Genomic DNA, 17,665 nt, shown 5'->3' with positions numbered 1-17,665 from the left:
TATAATGTCTGATTTCAGTAGATTTTTCAAATGCTTAACTCAGTCTTTTAGATAAGTTCATGAAGATACCAACAAAAGGTAAGTTCGGTGTTATTCACAATACCGAGAGATGCTAGTGGAGTTGTAGATAGATGTTAATAAAGTTGTAGACAATGATAAAGTATTTATAATTATTGTTCTGTGTAGATTGATTGCCAATGTATTGCATGAGTCACATTATCAGCAGCACGGGTCGCATTTTTCTAGCATAACTTACAGAAAGTCAAAACCACAAAGTCAAACTCATGCCAGCTTTCTAAACATGTGGATTACAGGGCTCTCCCCGCCCCCTATTTATTACTTCATTCACTCATTAATTTATTCCCACCATGGCTGTCAGAGTGGCTTGCAGATCAAGAGAGAATAACGCACAATCCCTGCCCTCACCTTCACAACCTAAAAATATACAACATGAAAGGATAAACGGGGAGTGCATTACGGCTGCACATGGAGTGGTCTGAAAACAACTCACATTTTTGTGGTGAGGCAGATACACAAACCTTTTCACTAAAATGGGGGTTATTAATTGCCAGCCTTTGGGCCACATCTGGATGTCAGAATTCTGCCACCACCAGCCTTCCAAATATTCCCGCTGCCTTTCTCTTTACCTTTAGCAGATAAGGCAGCAGAAGGGGGTGAAAAGAGCACGAAGGAGAGATTTTTATTTTTAAAATCTTTTAAGCGGGGTTGTTTCTTATAATTAATTATTTTAAATGTTGTAAACCGCCTTGAATTCCAACTTGGCAGGAATGGGCAGGTCGTACATATATTGAATATAACAACAGTAGTAATAATAGTTGAAGTAGCTTTGATTTCCTTTTCTTTCTTTCTTTTGTATGTCTAGGCAAAGGACTTGATGACGTGGAAGAGGTGACCTGTTTTTCAGGCAGCAATAAAGGCAGCAACTCTGAAGTCCAGTCCCTCAGTTCTTACCAGTCAGACTCAGGCGATGATAACGGTAATGGCATACTATTTTAACCCCCTCACTTATCACCAAGAGTGTATTATATGTATACTGGTGTTCTACCAGACTTTCTTGTGATGTGGATAACTGAGATGCTGAATAGCATGGTGTGTCCACTCTGTAGTACAGAGTCTCCTGGAATGGCTCCTAGCTGAAGGGGAAAGGAGCACGATCAGTTGTGCACAGCTATGTGCCAGAGGTAACTGACTTAAGTCAGAGGTAACTGACTTAAAGAACAGTCCATGCTTTCCCTAAAGTTTGCTATGCTGAAGACGGCTATTCTGGTATAAATACTTTTTTTACAAACTACTACAAAATAATCATCACAAGAGAGGATATTTTAAAATCTTACAAATTCAGATCAGTGGCAGAGCACACGTTCTGCGTGCAGAAGATTTAAAATTCTGCATTTGGTTAAAGTGTTGATGGCCAAACGTGGCTCTCCAGCTGTTTTGGGACTACAGTTCCCGTCACCCCTTACCACTGGTCCTGTGAGCTAGAGATGATGGGAGTTGAAATATACTCGGAGTCGAGAGGGGATTTCATGCTCTTTATTCAGCTCATAGTGGTGGGGAGGAATGGAAGTTCTCCCAGAATGTCTGCTTTATATACATTATTTACACAATGGGCCCCATGTGACTGGCTAATTCCAGGATTTTCCTGTAGGCCAATCAGGTTGCGGATTCACTTCCACCTGGAGCTGGATTGGGTGGCTCCTGTGGACCAATCAGACTGCAGCATTCTGGATCCTATTGTTCTAGGACCAATCAGACTGCTGCATTCTGGATCCTATTGTTCTAGGACCAATCAGACTGCTGCATTCAGGACCCTATTGTTCTAGGACCAATCAGACTACTGCATTCTGAATCCTAGGACCAATCAGACTGCTGCTTTTAGGATCTTATTCAACTCAGTACATAACAGGAGTTGTGGTCCCAAAACAGCTGGAGGGCCAAGTTTGGCCATCACTGGGTTAAAGGATCAGGTCTCAGTCGTTGGAAAAGAACTCCATCTGAGAACCAAGAGAGCCACTTCTGGTCCGAGTAGGGAATACTGGACTAGGTGGAACTCCAGCTGTCTGGCTCAGTATGTTGCTATATGACACAGATAAGGAGTCCATCAGTTTTTCACCCGGTTCCTTCTGAGATGAAATGTCCCTCTTCTACAAAGCTGGTGAAAATGCGGCAGCCCCAATGCTGAAAGTGTGGCCATCAAGCATGCCGGCTTGCCCCCACAATTAAGGGGACCGGCGCAGCATGCGCACATGTGCAACATGCTTGCATGCCGTGCAACATGCTGACGTCACTCATGCACGTGCGAGTGAGGTGAGCATGTTGTGCTGCAAGCACTTGTTGCCGCCGCAGAATTTTGAGGCAGCCCGGCCCTCTCCTTGAAAATTTTTGAGGTGGCCGTCAGCCCCCCCCCCCCCCGTCCATTGATGCCCCTAGTAGCCATCTTTGATCTATAACAGTTTCTGGATTTTTTAAGCCAGTTCCTTAAATCAAGGGTAGCCTGATGTTTTAGACCATCAACTCTCCTCAACCATGGTGATTTGCCATGCTAGCTAGGGCTGATTGGGGTGCTAGCCCCCAACATCTGCAGGGCACGACTTTGGTTAGCCCTGCCTTCAGCGAAAGCTATTCGGTGATGATCTTTTAATTAAGACTGCTCGATTTGTTCGTTTCCCCCACCAGGGCTTTGTTCTCGTAGGCACAGTATAATAAAGTGAAAGCGTTCTTATTGGAAAAAAAGATTTAGACCAAAAGACTTTCACACCATCTCATATCCTTGTGATTGCCTAAAAAGATAATGGTCGCCAGGAGGATAGCAGCTTGCCTTTGGAGGCCTTTAAGCGAGGATTAATTAGAGATTAGTGTCAGGTAGGCAAGATACTGTCCTGGTTAATTGAATCTGCTGGACAATCCAGGCTGAATTTATGAACTGATATTCATCACTGCATATGAGCTTTCTGAAAGTACTGCCTTTGAATGTATCCCCATTTGCTTTTCTGTTGGGGGGTGGTGGAATTGTATGGGATTATCTGAAATTGAAATGTCCTTCAAGCCGCTGCATAATTCATTAATGCCACCGCCTCCCCTTCCCATGCCCATAGACTTCCCCCACCCACCCCTGGTCCCAGCAACCCTGTCTGCGCTGTGAGAATTTAATATTGGTAGCCTTAGAACGTTGTGTGTTATAAATACTAACATGAAGCTACCCTTCCCTTTATTTCTGCTCTCCTTCTCCCACAAGCTTCCATAGTGACTGTCATACAGCTTGTCAACAACGTAGTTGACAATATAGAAAATGAAGGTATTTAATCATTTTTAAAAACTTATTTCTCCTGAATTGCCGCGTCGTTGTTTTTCCGTTTTGTTCTTCTGTGTGAAAAGCTGCAGCAGAAACTCATTAACTCGCCCTAACTAGCCAGGCCGCAGCAAACGATTCCGTTTGACGAATAAGCAAGGTCTTTAAGGTGGGGAGAGGGGTGGCCTGGGAGGAAGGCAAGCAGTTCATTATTATGACTTTTGTTGACATCAGAGAGTCAGTGTTTAGGAGGAGAGCGGGTTTGGGGTTTGGTTCGCCCCTCCCACCCCAACATGCAGTGTCATTTACGGTCCTAATGGTCCCAGAGGGATTACGTTGTCAGAAAGCGTCCCCAAAGAAAAAATGGATTTGAGAAGATGCTGCGGCATCAGACACATTGCTAGCTTATCCAAAGCACAGTGACACCGTGGTAAATAAACAATACACAAAGAGCAAAGCTTCACGTTTTTGTGGAGCCAACTTGTTTAGCCAAATTTAGCCAATTTTTTAATGGGGCAGACCCTGCTTCCTCAAAAAGCGTAATTTAAATCACCTTGTAAAATAAGCCAATCATGCTGTCTTCTGCATATAGCTGGCAGAGACTGAGAAACAGTGGTTTGCCTAAGATGGAGCTGGGAAGCTTCTGGCCCAGAGGCCAAATGCAGTCCAGGCCTCTGTGACTGGCCCTTGGAACTCTCCCCAAGCCACACACCCTCTCCCTAAGCCACACCCCTCTCCCCAAGCCACACCTCCTCTCCCTAAGCCACACCTCCTCTCCCCAAGCCACAACCCTCACTAGCCCTGCTTTGCCCCCGAGTTTGTTTACCTGGCTGAATTTTGTCCATGAACTCTGATCATGCCTCTTGCTCTTATAGATGTGGTATATGGACAGGTGCATGTAGAGACCAGACTGCTGTGCAAATGAGAAAAATTTCAATTGTTGTTTCATTCACTTTTACCTCTGGCCCCTGCCCCTGTCAACCTTGGACTGAAAAAGCTTCCTCCCCTCTGGCTTCAGGCTACTTCATGCAGTTGTGTTAGCAGTGAGGTTTGAACCCAGGACCAGAAGTTGCTTTCTGTATCCCCCAGATACCAAACGTCCAATCCCAGACGCCTCTGCCTGCCAAAGATAACTTCAGCATAGTGCAAATCCTAACGCGGTGGGCAGGATTAAGAAGCTGGTATAGTATAGTCCAGCTGGAAATAGCTTCGTTCTTTGCTAGGGCCATCTTCTGCAAAACTAGGATCTCTTTCAGACCATCTCAAGAAAGCTCCTTTAGAATTGGCTTTTATAGAAGCCGCTTGCTTTTAAGCTGAGGTCCCTGCCTTAGCATTGATATCCCGTTGGGCTGCTTCTCCCAGCCATGATAAGCTTTCCAGTTGCGATCACACCTGCTCAAAAGGCCTGATTTGGAAGCCGTTTCATCTTGGATGTCTGCCAGGTAGAGCGTATGCTTTGAATGCAGAAGGCCTCAGGATTAATCCACAGCTTGTCCCGTTGAATGGTCTCAGGAAGTACAGCTGGGAAAGATCCTTGCTTGAAACTTTAAAGAGCTGACTCTGTCAGAATAAATGATACTGGGCTAAGTGGACCAATGTTCTGGTTTAGCATAAAGGAGCTTTTTAATAATAATAATAATAATAATAATAATAATAATAATAATAATAATAATAATCTAGATTGCAGTTTTCTCTATTAACAAAATCTTTTCTTTCCCCCCCAAAGTCCCTAAACCCAACTATGTCCCTAACTAGCAATGTTAAAAGTAAAAATGTACCAGGAGATCCAAGTAGGACTATTTGTTTGGCGGACCATACCACCCTGGGATCTTTTGATAAAGGGCGGTATATAAATTGAATAAATAAGAATAATAATCCCCAGTTTAGTTTGAACCCGACCTCAGCTTGGGGCACAGCCCATGGGCCTGATGTGAAAAAAAGAAGTTTGATTAATTGGTTCTTTGCAAATTCCAGCATCCGTTGACCTGCTTTGCGCCTCCTGGACTAATATACTGATCGAAGCAAAGCTGTGCTTCAGATTTTTATTTTTGCAATGCAATTCATTCCATTTATTTTTTATTTTATTTATTAAATTCATATGCCACGTTTCCTCTGAGGATCACAGGGTGGTTTACAATATAAAAGCACAGGAATATATACCATAATAACAGACAAAACAGTAACACACAAACCCCTCATACACACACAGTTTAAAAGGCTATAGGTCATTTAATTAGCCAAAGGCCAAGGAGAAGAGAAAAAGTTTGCACCTGGGACCTAAAGATTTGTGGTGAACCCACCAGGCAAGCCTCTCTGGCGAGAGCATTCCACAATCAAGGAGGCACCGCAGAAAAGGCCCGTTCCCATGTTGCCACCTTCTGGACCTCTCATGGAGGGGGCCTCAGAGATTCATTAGGGCCTCAGATGATGAGTGCAGGGTATGGGTGTCGGATTCTCTAGCCTCAGTCAGAGGAAACTGGCCACTCTCCAGGCACTAGGCTTGAGATCCTTGTTGACCTCCCCGTCTGCGTCTCCCGGCAGGATACAGGCAAGGTCACTATCGGCGATCCCACTCAGCGTGAGAGGGACACACCACTCCTCCCTCCTCCCTGCCTCCCCAGGGAGGGGAAAGAGACAGACAGAAATCAATTTACATAGCTTTATTTCTGTCCTTGCAGCAGTACAGAGAAATGCGTCTGCACAGTTCAATCTCCAACAGTAGAGAGAGAGAGACTCCACCCCTGTACTTCCAGTACAGGTCAGATGACACTCTGAGCTAACATCCGGTGCTCAGTACAGTGAATAGACTGCCCCTTTGTTCCCATGGTACAGTCCCAAACATCAACATCCTGTTTTGCATTCCAGCCAGCTGCAGCTCGCTCCCGCATTGCTGCTCGCTCCCGCATTGCTGCTTTTCAGTTCATATGGAGAGAGGCGATCCTTGAAGTATTGCAGTTCTGAGCTGTGTTAAGGCTTTATAGGTAAAAAAAACCAGCACTTTGAATTGGGCCTGGGAACTATTTGGCAGCCAGTGCAGTCAGGCCAGAATCAGGATTACATGCTTAAACCGCCTTGCCCCAGGCTGCTGAATTCTGCCCCAGCTGAAGCTTCTGAACCATCTTCAGAGGCAGCCCCATGTGTGACGTATTGCAGTAATCTAACCTGGAGGTTACCAGATCATAGATGACAGAAGTTAGGCTGTCCCTGTCCCGTTAGGGGTGTAGATAGGCCACCAGCCGAAGCTGATGGAAGGCACTCTGCGCCACTGAGGCCGCCTGAGCCTCAAGTGACAACAAGGGATCCAGAAGTACCTGCAAGCTGACTACCTGATCCTTCAGGTGGAGTGTAACCCATCAGGAGCAGGCCACCTCCCATCCATCTGGTCATGACTTAAAAGAATATGCATTTGTACATGCTATTTTTAATAGAGATGCTTTCTGAGTGAAAACATTTTAGAATTGCAGGTTTTATGAGAAAATGCCATTAGAAATAGGTGTTTTAATGTGAATTGCCCATGCACCATGTGTGTAAACAGGACAAAACCGATTTATGAAAGAAGACATTCAATAATTAGGTGGCCATAGTCCCTGTAGTCCCTACAGCGAAATATTCTGTAGTGTATTCTGTAGCGCAGCTCTGCATTTGATGGATCCACAAGACCTTGAATGAATTTTATTATTTCGGTCGCAGACCAGTTCCAGCCCACATAAAATATCAAGGAAGTCATAAAACACGATAGGGATACATTTAAATTTGCTATTAGGTATAACAGGGACAATACAGATAGAGCAACAGTTAAAAAATTTATAAATTAAAACTTAGTCACTAACATATAACCTAAATTTATCATTTAAGGCCTTAATCATTGTGATAGCACAGCTTGTTCCCTACATTTTATGGCAATCGCACAGAATTTGGCGACCCTTAACGTGATCTCAGGATCCTTGTCCTCTACCAGGGATTTTAGACACCGAAGTTCAGATTCATTTGGAGATTTTTGCATAGCAGGGATAATAAATACCGAGCGTATATCCCCGTAGAAACGGCAGCGTAACAAGGCATGACAGTTTCTTCCTCTATCAAGCTGCAGGGGCAGACTCGTTCCGCGTATGGTTTACCCTCAAATCTGCCCTGCAATGAGGCAGATGGCAGCATGTCCACAACACCTTGCTTGCATAAATCTTGCTTCAATGTGGGAAAGGAAGGGAAGTCCTTTTGAACTGCATGGTGGGCAAGTGAGGAGGTTAGTGAGGTTCTGCTGTGTAGCATAAATATAAACTGTCCATATAGGCATGCACTAAGACGCGCGGTACCTCCGCGCTGAGTGGGGTATGGGCATAAAACCAGTGACCCAGAAACGGTCCTCGTTTCATCTCAATGCAATGCTTTTGAGTCAGTTTTTTGTTTTGTTCTTTTGGAGCAGTCAGGGCCGGTTCAGACAGTGCTACCTGAGCTGTAACCACTGGTCACAAAAAAGGGTTTTCCTTCTGCCGACCATCTCGCTCGCCTCGTTTCAGTTCATCTTTCATTGCCATCAAAGCTCCCGTGTGAAGAATGCAGAGATTGAGGTTTTTTGTTTTTGTTTTGCCAGAATTTGCCCCAGCTCAAATCCTGGCGAGAACCTCAGGTTCACCAGCTGGGGCTTGAGGAATTTCTGCATCCAGGACAGCCCAGTTTTGTCGTGTTCCACTTCAGCCTTTATAATTAAGTAAAGCCTTTAAATGATAATCACAGGAGACGTGGTCCAAACATATCACAAAATGCTATCTTCTGAAAGGATCCCATGCTTCACCAAGCTTCTGCAGGGTTAGCGTTCCAGGGGGAAAGTCTTTTTCTCCCCAAAATAAATTTCACTGCAGTTCTGCCCCAAAGACTGCTCCATACCTTCTTTTTAAAAAAACAATAAAAAGTAAACTTCTGGGCTCCATAGTTGAAAAACGTAGGGTTGCTTCCACCTAAGTTTTGTTAAGAGTAGAAATGAATTATCATGTCCATTGATTTCAGAAGGTTTGCCCTGAACAATTCGTTCAGGTCATATCTCCCGATAATAATAAAAAAGTCCTATTAGGGCTGCATCATAACTACCCTTTTCTCCAAAAGGACAGCCTACTTTCTGGCTTCTTTCCATCCTATGCCTTTAAATCCCTCTTGCTGTTCACCTATTATGATAGGGTTGCCATATTCCAAACAGTGAAAGTCCGGACAGAAAGATTGTTGCGCCTTTTTTTCTTTTTCTTTTTTTTTGGCAAAGTTGTTGAGCTTTTCTAATTTTGCTCAAGGCTGTTGGGCTGCCATGCATCCGGATTCTCCCAGATGTTTTGCCGATTTTTGCCCAGACACTGTTGCTAACGGCAGAATGGCAACCCTATATTGGGATATGAGGTGCTTATTTGCATTCCTGCAGAAAAAACTGCACAACTCAGCAGTACAGAACAAGCTAATAATAATAATAATTTATTATTTATACCCCGCCCATCTGGCTGGGCTTCCCCAGCCACTCTGGGTGGCTTCAAACAAAATATTAAAATACAGTAATGCATCAAACATTAAAAGCTTCCCTAAACAGGGCTGCCTTCAGATGTCTTCCTAAAGTCAGATAGTTGTTCTTCTCTTTGACATCTGGTGGGAGGGCGTGCCACAGGGCAGGCGCCACTACCGAGAAGGCCCTCTGCCTGGTTCCCTGTAACTTGGCTTCTCCCAGTGAGGGAACCACCAGAGATCCCTTGGCGCTGGACCTCAGTGTCCGGGTAGAACGATGGGGATGGGGACGCTCCTTCAGACATACTGGACCGAGGCCATTTAGGGCTTTAAAGGTCAGCACCAACACTTTGAATTGTGCTCGGAAACGTAGTTTGAATGTGAAAGGTCCCAGGTTCAATCCCTGCCACCTCTAGGTAGGCTAAGAAAGACCACTGCCTGAAAGAAAGCTTGGAGAGATGCAATCTGCTACTATGGGCTCATCCAGTCTTCTTTTCGTCCATGTTTCTAGGCATACATCTGGGCTTTAGAGCTCTTGTTTCCAAGAGGTGTCTTTGGTTTTTTGTCCCAGTGCTTTCCCTGGGAAAACCCACCTTTTACCACTGAAGCAGAGCGAACGGCAGTCGGCTTTTCTGCGGATTGCCGTTTGCTCCGATTCAAGGTTTTCCTGGGTAAAGCATGGGGACAAACAAAAACAAACCTCCCAGACACAGAGCTTTCAAGTGCCTGGAATGTGTGGTGCAAAAGGAAGTCTGCATGAGCCCTAAGGCTAGATAACAACAACCTGGGCCAGCAGTCGGACTTGGTATTTGGAGCCACCAAGATAGTGGGGTGGATTCTGGGGACCTCCCTCACACCCTACCACTTACTGGGGTGGCAGCAAAGTTGGCACAGTGTAGATGCACCAGTGGAAGCAAGGGATTGGCTCCACCAAAGTGCCCGCATGGCCCTGAGGTTGCTGCCACCTGCCTTGCTCCATCCCAGTAAGTAACAGTGACTTCGGTGTTGGGAGCGCAGCAGCACCCCACCATGGTGGCTTATCCTTAGCAGACCCTAAGATAAAGGCAGAGAAGGAACCCAGGCTGTTTGCTTCCCCCGGCCTCGTTCCACGCTCCATATGGAAAGTCTCCTCTTTCTAGCTAGGAGAGGGCTCTGTCGTATTTGCTTCCGGTGGCCCAATTGACTGCCTTTCTATTCTGTTCTGTTCAGGTTGTTATACCGTGCCTCTCACCGTGGTATCTGAGCGTACTTGGGCCCAGATTTGTTTGAACCGGCCCTGAGAATGGTAGATTCTTATTTTTTTTTTCTGTATCACAGTGAGCAAGAGAGAGATAAAGCATACTTCGCAAATTTTAAGAGAGCGAGAGAGGGGGGGAACTGCATAGGGTTTTTTTGTTTGTGTTAAAGCTATGTGCTTGAGTCAGCTGTGCATGTTTGATTCAGATAACTATAGTCGTAATGATTAGACGTAAAGCGATTGTGTCGATTGACTTCTGCCTAGAAAAATCAGATTTATTTGCTTTTTAAAAAGATAAACCTTAAACTGAAGCTTTGCTTAAAAGCGCTTTTCATAATACTTTTAAGTCAGATGTGTTTTAGAAGCAATGTGAGATTTTTCTGCAATGTGCAGGCCTGAGAGTTTCCAGTGTTGCTTTTTCTCCCACTTTGTATTTAACAGTGACTGATATGGATCAAGGACAGAACTACAACAGAGGTGACGCATACCTGCCTGCTGAAATTCGTGGGAATGTGGAGGGGGGGTCTCAAAGGCCGGAGTTTTAACACATTACTAATACACTCAGTTCGGCCTTCACCTTTTAGATCATGCTGTGCCCACGTTCTGCATGTCTGAGCATGTATATATTTTGGGTGCCCAAGGCGGGGGTGGGGCGGAATTTTGTTTTCCTTTTTCTTCCAGGGATTTGTTGGTTCTTTTCCATCTCCGCCTATTTATTTTGTGTGCCTGTGTAATTTTGCTTTCCCTCCCCAGACCAAGATCTTGGAAAAGAACGCAGCAGCAAGAGCATGCTGACTTCTATTAATGTATATATTTGCGTTCTGCGCTAACAGTTTGATGCTCGCCTCCCATGCGTGGAACCTTATGTTGGGTTTTCGGCATTTTTTATTTATTTCTCAGACTCTTCCTTTCTAACATAAACTTGGCTGTGTTGCATTGGTTGTCGTCGTGACGTTATATCGCTTCTCTCCACTTGGGCCAAAGCATGGTTGGCCAGGGTTTTAAAAAGCAAAACAACGGTGATGCATGCCAGCTATTTTTTTGCATATACAGCTTCATTATGCTCGGACGCAGTGGGGATTTGTTTCATGCCGGGTGCATGCCATTGACTGCCTCTCTTCCAAGACTTAACGCCTCCCTCCCCATTCACTGTGGGTTTGCTTCCTTCCACAGCTTATCACTGGGACACCTCTGATTGGATGCCGAGCGCTCGACTATCTGACATTGAGGAGGTGCCCAATTATGAGACAACAGATGGCAGCTCAGTGCATCACGGGAGCACAAGGGAGCTGGAAACAGACTACTACCTTGGCGGCTACGATATTGACAGCGACTACCCTCCGCCACAGGATGAGGAGTTTTTAAACCAGGACCAGTTGCCGCCTCCCCTCCCGGAGGATTACCCAGACCAATACGAAGCCCTTCCTTCATCCCAGCCGGTCTCCATGGCTGGCACACTTAGCCCGGATTGCAGGCGGCGGCCACAGTTCCACCCGAGCCAGTACCTCCCTCCGCACCAGTTCCCCAACGAGATGGACAACGGCGGGTCTCAGACTGGGAACGAGTTTAGTACTTTTGGCGTTGGCCCAGGACCAAACGCAGAGAACAATAGCCTGGCCAAGAAGCCCTTGTCCTTACACAATTCCCTGGACGCATCGTCGTCTGACGTTTCTATGGGCTGTGGCTTTGATGACTCTGAGGTGGCCATGAGTGACTATGAAAGCATTGAGGAGCTGCGCCTTGACCACCACCACGTTCACATTCCATTTGTGGAGACCCACCACCAGACCCAAGTGTGAAGGAGCCTCTTTGGTTGACGTTGTTTCTGTCATTTGGTCCCATTCATAGCATTAACTGTCAAGAAGGCTTTCTTTTCACTGAGAAAATAAATAAATAGATCTGTATATGGGGCAAAGTGGAAATATAGCATAACCCATTTTTAACCCTGTCGAGAAATCCGTGGTGACCATGTGAAAGGAGAGAGCAAATGGTTGCCTCCCAAAATTGGTAGCTGGAGAAGGCTCTCGATCCCTTGGAGTTGACGTTGTTTGTTTGTTGCCAAGCATAGAGGTTCTCCATTGTGTGGTGGCAGACTGAATTCTCCTCCTACCGGCTTTGTGGGGGATCACGCTATTAAAAGTGTTACAAGGCTGAAGCACTTGCAGTATTCAAGAAAAGCTGGAACTCGTTTCCTGGGTCCTAGAACTGTGGCTGCATGGGTCAAACTTGGGTGAAGTGAGAAATAAGGGTGAATTAGGTGCCAAGGCTGCTGCTGCTGCTGCACAAAGTAAATCTGAATTTTAAGGAGGGGAAAGGGACATCCTTTCCAAACCAACAGTCCATAATAAGATCCCTTTCTGCCATGTTATGGATGTAGTTAAAGTGACTGTGTTTGTATTCTAAGAGTTGTTTCCAGTTTTAGCCCCACGCAGGGTAGACTTAAGCATCTAAGTTAGCTGTGTCTGTTAATTTCAGTGGATCTGATCTGCTGGTCGTAGTTATTCCTCCAGCCCCAAAGCAAGAGGGATTGAGAGATACTTTGGCACCATCTTGAGACACTGAGTGGCGGGGCATCCCATCTGCTGCAAACCATGTGGAATCTGCAACAATCACTGCATGCTCTCAGTTGAATCCAGTGGGTCACTGTGCCTCGGCTTGTGCACGATGGTGAGCTAACACACTGCCAGACCAACTCCTTAGTAGCAATCGGTGCCTTGATCTCATCAAAAGAGCATGAAATGTACTTAAGACCATACTGACCATCCTGTAGTTCCAGGAAAGAAGGAGGATTGGGGCAGCTCGTCTTGCAGGAGTAAGCAGCAGCTGCAGAAAAACTCCAGCCACTGCACATCAGTGAAAGGATTCGGGAGCCCGGCTCTCCTTCGCACTTGGCCACTCTGCTGAGAGGCGCTCCAAGGACGCAGGATTTGCAGTTCTTCAAGGAACTCTGCTGAAGAGCTGCTTCTGCATCCCACACGTGGTCTGTGCAAAAAAACTCCCAAGGCATCCACACTATTTTTACTTACTTATTTATTTTGGTGTGTTCGGTCCCTCACGGCCCACTGTAGGCTTTTTGGGATTCATCACCACTTTTTGTTCATCCACATGCTCTCTTTAAAAAAAAAAAAAAACTAGAAAATTGTGGCGGTCTGGGGAAGTGTTCCCCAGCCATATTTGCATCCCCGGCTTTAATGCTGCAAAAAGGGAAAGGGGTTGCCGTCTCTTAAAATAATTTTTATTTATTTTATTTTGCCTATTTACAGTTTAAAGGTGGGAGGGGAAGCCACTCTCCCTTTACTAAGAGAATTCAGCCAGCCAGGAAGGGTACAGAATGAATAAATCATTCCCCCTGGAGTGGAGTCACGGATGAATAGATGCCCTAACAGGTTTTTCACGCCCCTGCCTTATCCAAGTTCCCGTCAACACGACGTTAAATGAGTGTTCCCAGTGCTTCCCTTCCATGAACTGGGGTTTTTTTTTTCCTTTCTTCTTTTCTGCTGACTGAACCGAATTTCATCGTTTCAGCTTTCATTAAGCTAATCAGCAGCCAGTTCTTTCTGCCACGAGAAATATTGTTCATAAGCTGCCACCCAGCAGTCAAAATGGTTAAAAGCAACAAGAAGGAATAAACAACACAACCGCCATGTAACACTTTTAATAGCAAAGGGACTCTGAAATCCACATCGTGGAGTTCGTAATTCAATGTTACTTCCCCTTTCCCCACATTCTCTTAAGAGCATCATCGCAAAGATTTGTACCGCAGCAAACATTCTGGATAGAGCACTGAGACATCTGTTAAAAATGGGTTTTGAGCCAAGGCAAATATATCACCCATATGAATATTTTGATAAATATAGGCCTGTCCATACTTCCTGTTAAATTAATGGACATTTTTCTTGGTTTCCCCTCAAGAATATCATGGACGTAACAAATTTGTGATACCTTTGCTTTCTCAGTCCTTCCACCTCCGATGTGTTTTCTGGGAGGGTCGGTGGGTGGGGAAGCGATATTACTTGAACTTCCTGTCTGCCAGTTGTGAAGAAGAAGCTAAATAGCAAATTTGTCTCCCAAACTCAAACCAGTTCTTCCAAGCGAGGGGCGGCCAACACTGGCCAAAAGGGTCTGCTGACTCAGAGGTGCTTCCTCGATGGAGAAGCTCGCTGATGTGTGTGTGTGTGTGAATTGCCCTGGTGGGACAGGAGAATTTAACTTCCTTTTTCAATAGTGGGATGGGCAGTGAGGTGTTCTGCCGTAGTTCGCACCCAGTATGCGTTGGGTCGCTTCAGCTATTGCACGCGTGAACTTTGAACCTTTCTTCGACTGAACCAGTGACATCTGTCCCCCACCACGAAGTAATTGCGAAATAATCCCTACCTGGTTTACACTTCACAGAGGGTGCATTCCAGCTCGTGTTTCCCAGGGGCGCTCAATATCTAGGTTTATTTTTTATTTTTACTGCAACATATCAACAGGGTCACACAGGGAAATAAAGTGAAAAGCGGGAACCCCTTAATGCACAAGCCAGAAGTTAAACGTCGCTATTCCCTGCACTTGGTGTGTCCCCCACCTGTTTTTTACAAGTCTTCCGCACAAAGGACTCTAACGCTGCCTAACGTTAGCAGCATGGTGGGAGCCTTGGCTCCTGAGCAGGGAATATCTTCCATTCTTGGACATCCTAAGCTGCCCTCCCCTCTGTGGGAGCCCTGCAGTTTTCGGTCCTTCCCCTTCTTCCCAAAGCCTATGCAGCCAACCAGTCTCCTCCCCTCTCTCTTTTTCCTCCAGCTGCTCTCTGCCCCCTCGGCCCATACAGTTGCCCAACTTATGCAAGGGGGAAAGTCCAGCTGTGCAAACCTCAGAAATAATTGTATTCATTAACCCATGCACCATATTTTCATTTAGGCTCTTCCTTAACTCCACACAGACCTGCTAGCATGTTTCCACCCTTAATCCTCCAGGCTAAAAAATAAATAAATCCCTAACAACATTGGCCACGATCTAGAAGAAAACATTGTGTGAATCATCATTTCTGCTTCCGATTTGTGTTCGGTTTGGATTAGCGCCAGTGACGTGTGGCAAAGGTTAGTTGTAAGAAAGTTCCGTGACTCGATTGAGTCAACTGAATTTGAGCTGGTCTTGCAAGGCTCACAGGCCACATTCGCACTATAATACATTTAAAGCACTATGATACTACTAGAAATGGTCATGGCTTTCCTCCCAAAGAATTCTGGGGGCTGTAGTTTGTCCAAGAGTTGTTAAAGAGATCCCTCTTCCCCTCCCAGAGCTATCCTGTTCCCGAGGAGAGGGATTGACTGTTAAACTCCCACTCTGGGAGTTGTAGTTCTGGGAGAGGAACAGGGACTTCCTCTCAGCACCCTTTGCAAACTACAGCTACCAGAATTCTTTGAAGGAAGCCATTACTATGTAAAGTGGCCGTTTTTTTAATGTGTGGTATGAATGTGCCCATAGCCTGACTGAGGAAGTAGGATTCTACCCTGAAGCACTTCAGACTCCAGGCAGGGAAAACCACATTTCTGACTTCTCTTCCCTCCATGTAGTAGACTGGGACATCCTGGAGACGTTTTGTGGATCGTATGCTGCCCAGATCTGCTTTCAGTGTTAAAAGATTGTCCCACTAACAAAAGAGTAAACCAAATCTATCCAAAGAAAAGGATTGCCCATGAGGTATTTGTGACTCCAAACCTCTCATGGTATATCATGATGAATTCATATACTACCAAGGGTCACAGACTTCTGGTTTCCTCGTGGTAAGAATTTGGCATTGCCGTCACGTTAGTGGGCTGAGTTTTCAGATTCTAGAGGGAAAGAATTGTAAGAAGGTTTTGACAGGGCTATCGTATTGAACTGTAGTTTCAAAAAATAGTTTGCGGAAAGACCTTAAATCAGGAAATGGAGGTGGGAGGCGTGTTCGTGATGATGCAACATTTGGTGTTTCTGAAATCATTTTGTAATCACGGTTTTGCCTGTTTGGCACTTGTCCTCACACCCGACATATCTGTAATGCAATTTACTGTAAGCTTGTCCGTTGCAGACTGTTAATTTCAGCTTGCTGTTTCCAAGGCTATGCACCAAACAAAAAGGCACTGAGTTCGTTGTTACTTCACATGTGAGAGGGGCAACTGGAGAGTACTGCAAATGAAATGATTCCCATCATGTAATTTTTTTTTATAAAGCAATAATTTACAAATGTTGTATTACAAGGCCATAACCAGGGTTTGATACCGGCAGTGTTAAGGATAAAATTGAACCGGGTGGTGGAGATTTGAACCCTCACTGTATAGCTAAATCCTGTCATTATCAGAGACCTGGGTTGTTTCCAGAACAATTTTACAAGCCCATAGTAACTGCATTTGGAGAGGGTCGTCTGGGAAATGTAAGGAGTTCTTTTGAAGCACTGTATAAGAAAGATAGTTGTCTTGTAAATTTTACCTGTTGCAAGCAGGCTGGTTTGTAAAAGATGTATGTTTCTGGTGTTTTAAAAAAAAAGTTTATAAAATAATGTACATAATAATTTTGGAATTACCTGGCTTTTGTAGATATTTGATGCCAATCAAGTTGCTTTTAATTTCTTTTTTTCCGTGTTCATTTATGTATTCTGAAGAAGCTCATCAATGTCAGATTTAAGGTAATGGAGAAATCAACAAAAAAAGGTGAATAGGTCGGGAAAACAACACTTCTTAATCACTTCAGAATGTACTGTAACTTTTCTTTGAATCAGCTGTTTCTCATTAACATTTCTCTCAGTTTCTAAGACTGCTTCCTAATGAACCCCACCCCTTCAGATGAATGGGTCTTTGCACAAATGCTATTACAGACATGTTTTCTAATGCTGTTTCACTTAGGCATTTGAGGTTCCGCCATTATTCCAACTACACAACAACTTTATGCAAAGGGAAGGTTATCACTTCGTGTGATCTGGTCCCTCGTCGGCAAACGCATCGGTCTTTCATATTTGCTGTTGGCAGTATTGTCTTGTGTTATTTTGCTAAAAAAGAAAAAAAAAGACAGAAAAAAATGTGTACAGGTTTGTAACTGCCAAAATTTAAAACCAGTTTTCAAGTAAAAACAAAAACGCATCGAGTTGACTCTTCATTGGCTTTTTCCATTGGGGTGCATTCGCACTGTACAGTACAAGTGAACATGGACTGGCTGGAGGCAGAGGTGTTGTCATAGGCACCAGCTGGGGAACCCCCGAGGGAAGAAGGCTCAGAGCTAAGGGATTGGTGGTGGGATGGCGATGAGAGGTCAGAGGGAGCAGACTGGGGGGAGGAGGTGTCAGAAGCTGAAGAGGTAACAGGCTTTAGTGAGCAGGGAGAGGCTGCGGCAGAGAGCAGTCCAGAATCGGAGGCAGAAGAGGAGAGGAGCAGGGCTGAGAGGCAGAGATGTCAGGCTGCTAAAGAGGCGCAAATGCCTTCCTCCTGCTGTGACCAGCTTCCCCTCCCTGCTGGTCTCCCAGGACCAGAAGAGGTATGAAGAGGGTGGAGCAAAAACAGACAAGGCGTTGGAGCCTCAGATTGCCTGGGAAGGAAGGCTTGGAGAGCTGTGGGAAATCAGGGACCTTCAGTGCTCACGACTGGCCCATGGGGCCACTTCTACCATGAAGAGTTGGTGCCCTCTCTAGG

The 17,665-nt window shown here is 45.3% G+C and overlaps 1 protein-coding gene across 11 annotated transcripts in view; it reads left to right on the top strand.

The window, feature by feature from the left end:
- Window positions 1-17,123, top strand: part of FAT3 (FAT atypical cadherin 3) — a 462,341-nt gene extending 445,218 nt beyond the window's left edge. For 5 of the 11 annotated variants that reach the window (XM_083499067.1, XM_083499061.1, XM_083499069.1 and 2 more), the window contains 4 exons: window positions 884-997; window positions 3,257-3,316; window positions 10,467-10,502; window positions 11,199-17,123. In XM_083499067.1, coding sequence (XP_083355193.1) covers window positions 884-997; window positions 3,257-3,316; window positions 10,467-10,502; window positions 11,199-11,824 — 836 coding nt within the window. In that variant the 3' untranslated portion in view covers window positions 11,825-17,123. Of the gene's footprint in view, window positions 1-883; window positions 998-3,256; window positions 3,317-9,997; window positions 10,074-10,466; window positions 10,503-11,198 lie in introns of all 11 variants that reach the window. The other 6 variants (XM_083499068.1, XM_083499071.1, XM_083499070.1 and 3 more) reach the window with 3 other exon arrangements.
- The last annotated feature ends 542 nt before the right edge of the window (window positions 17,124-17,665 follow it).

The sequence above is a fragment of the Podarcis liolepis genome (assembly GCF_965112155.1).
Source record: "Podarcis liolepis genome assembly, chromosome: 4".
NCBI classification, from domain to species: Eukaryota; Metazoa; Chordata; class Lepidosauria; order Squamata; family Lacertidae; genus Podarcis; species Podarcis liolepis.
This window is presented reverse-complemented; position numbering and strand designations above follow the sequence as displayed.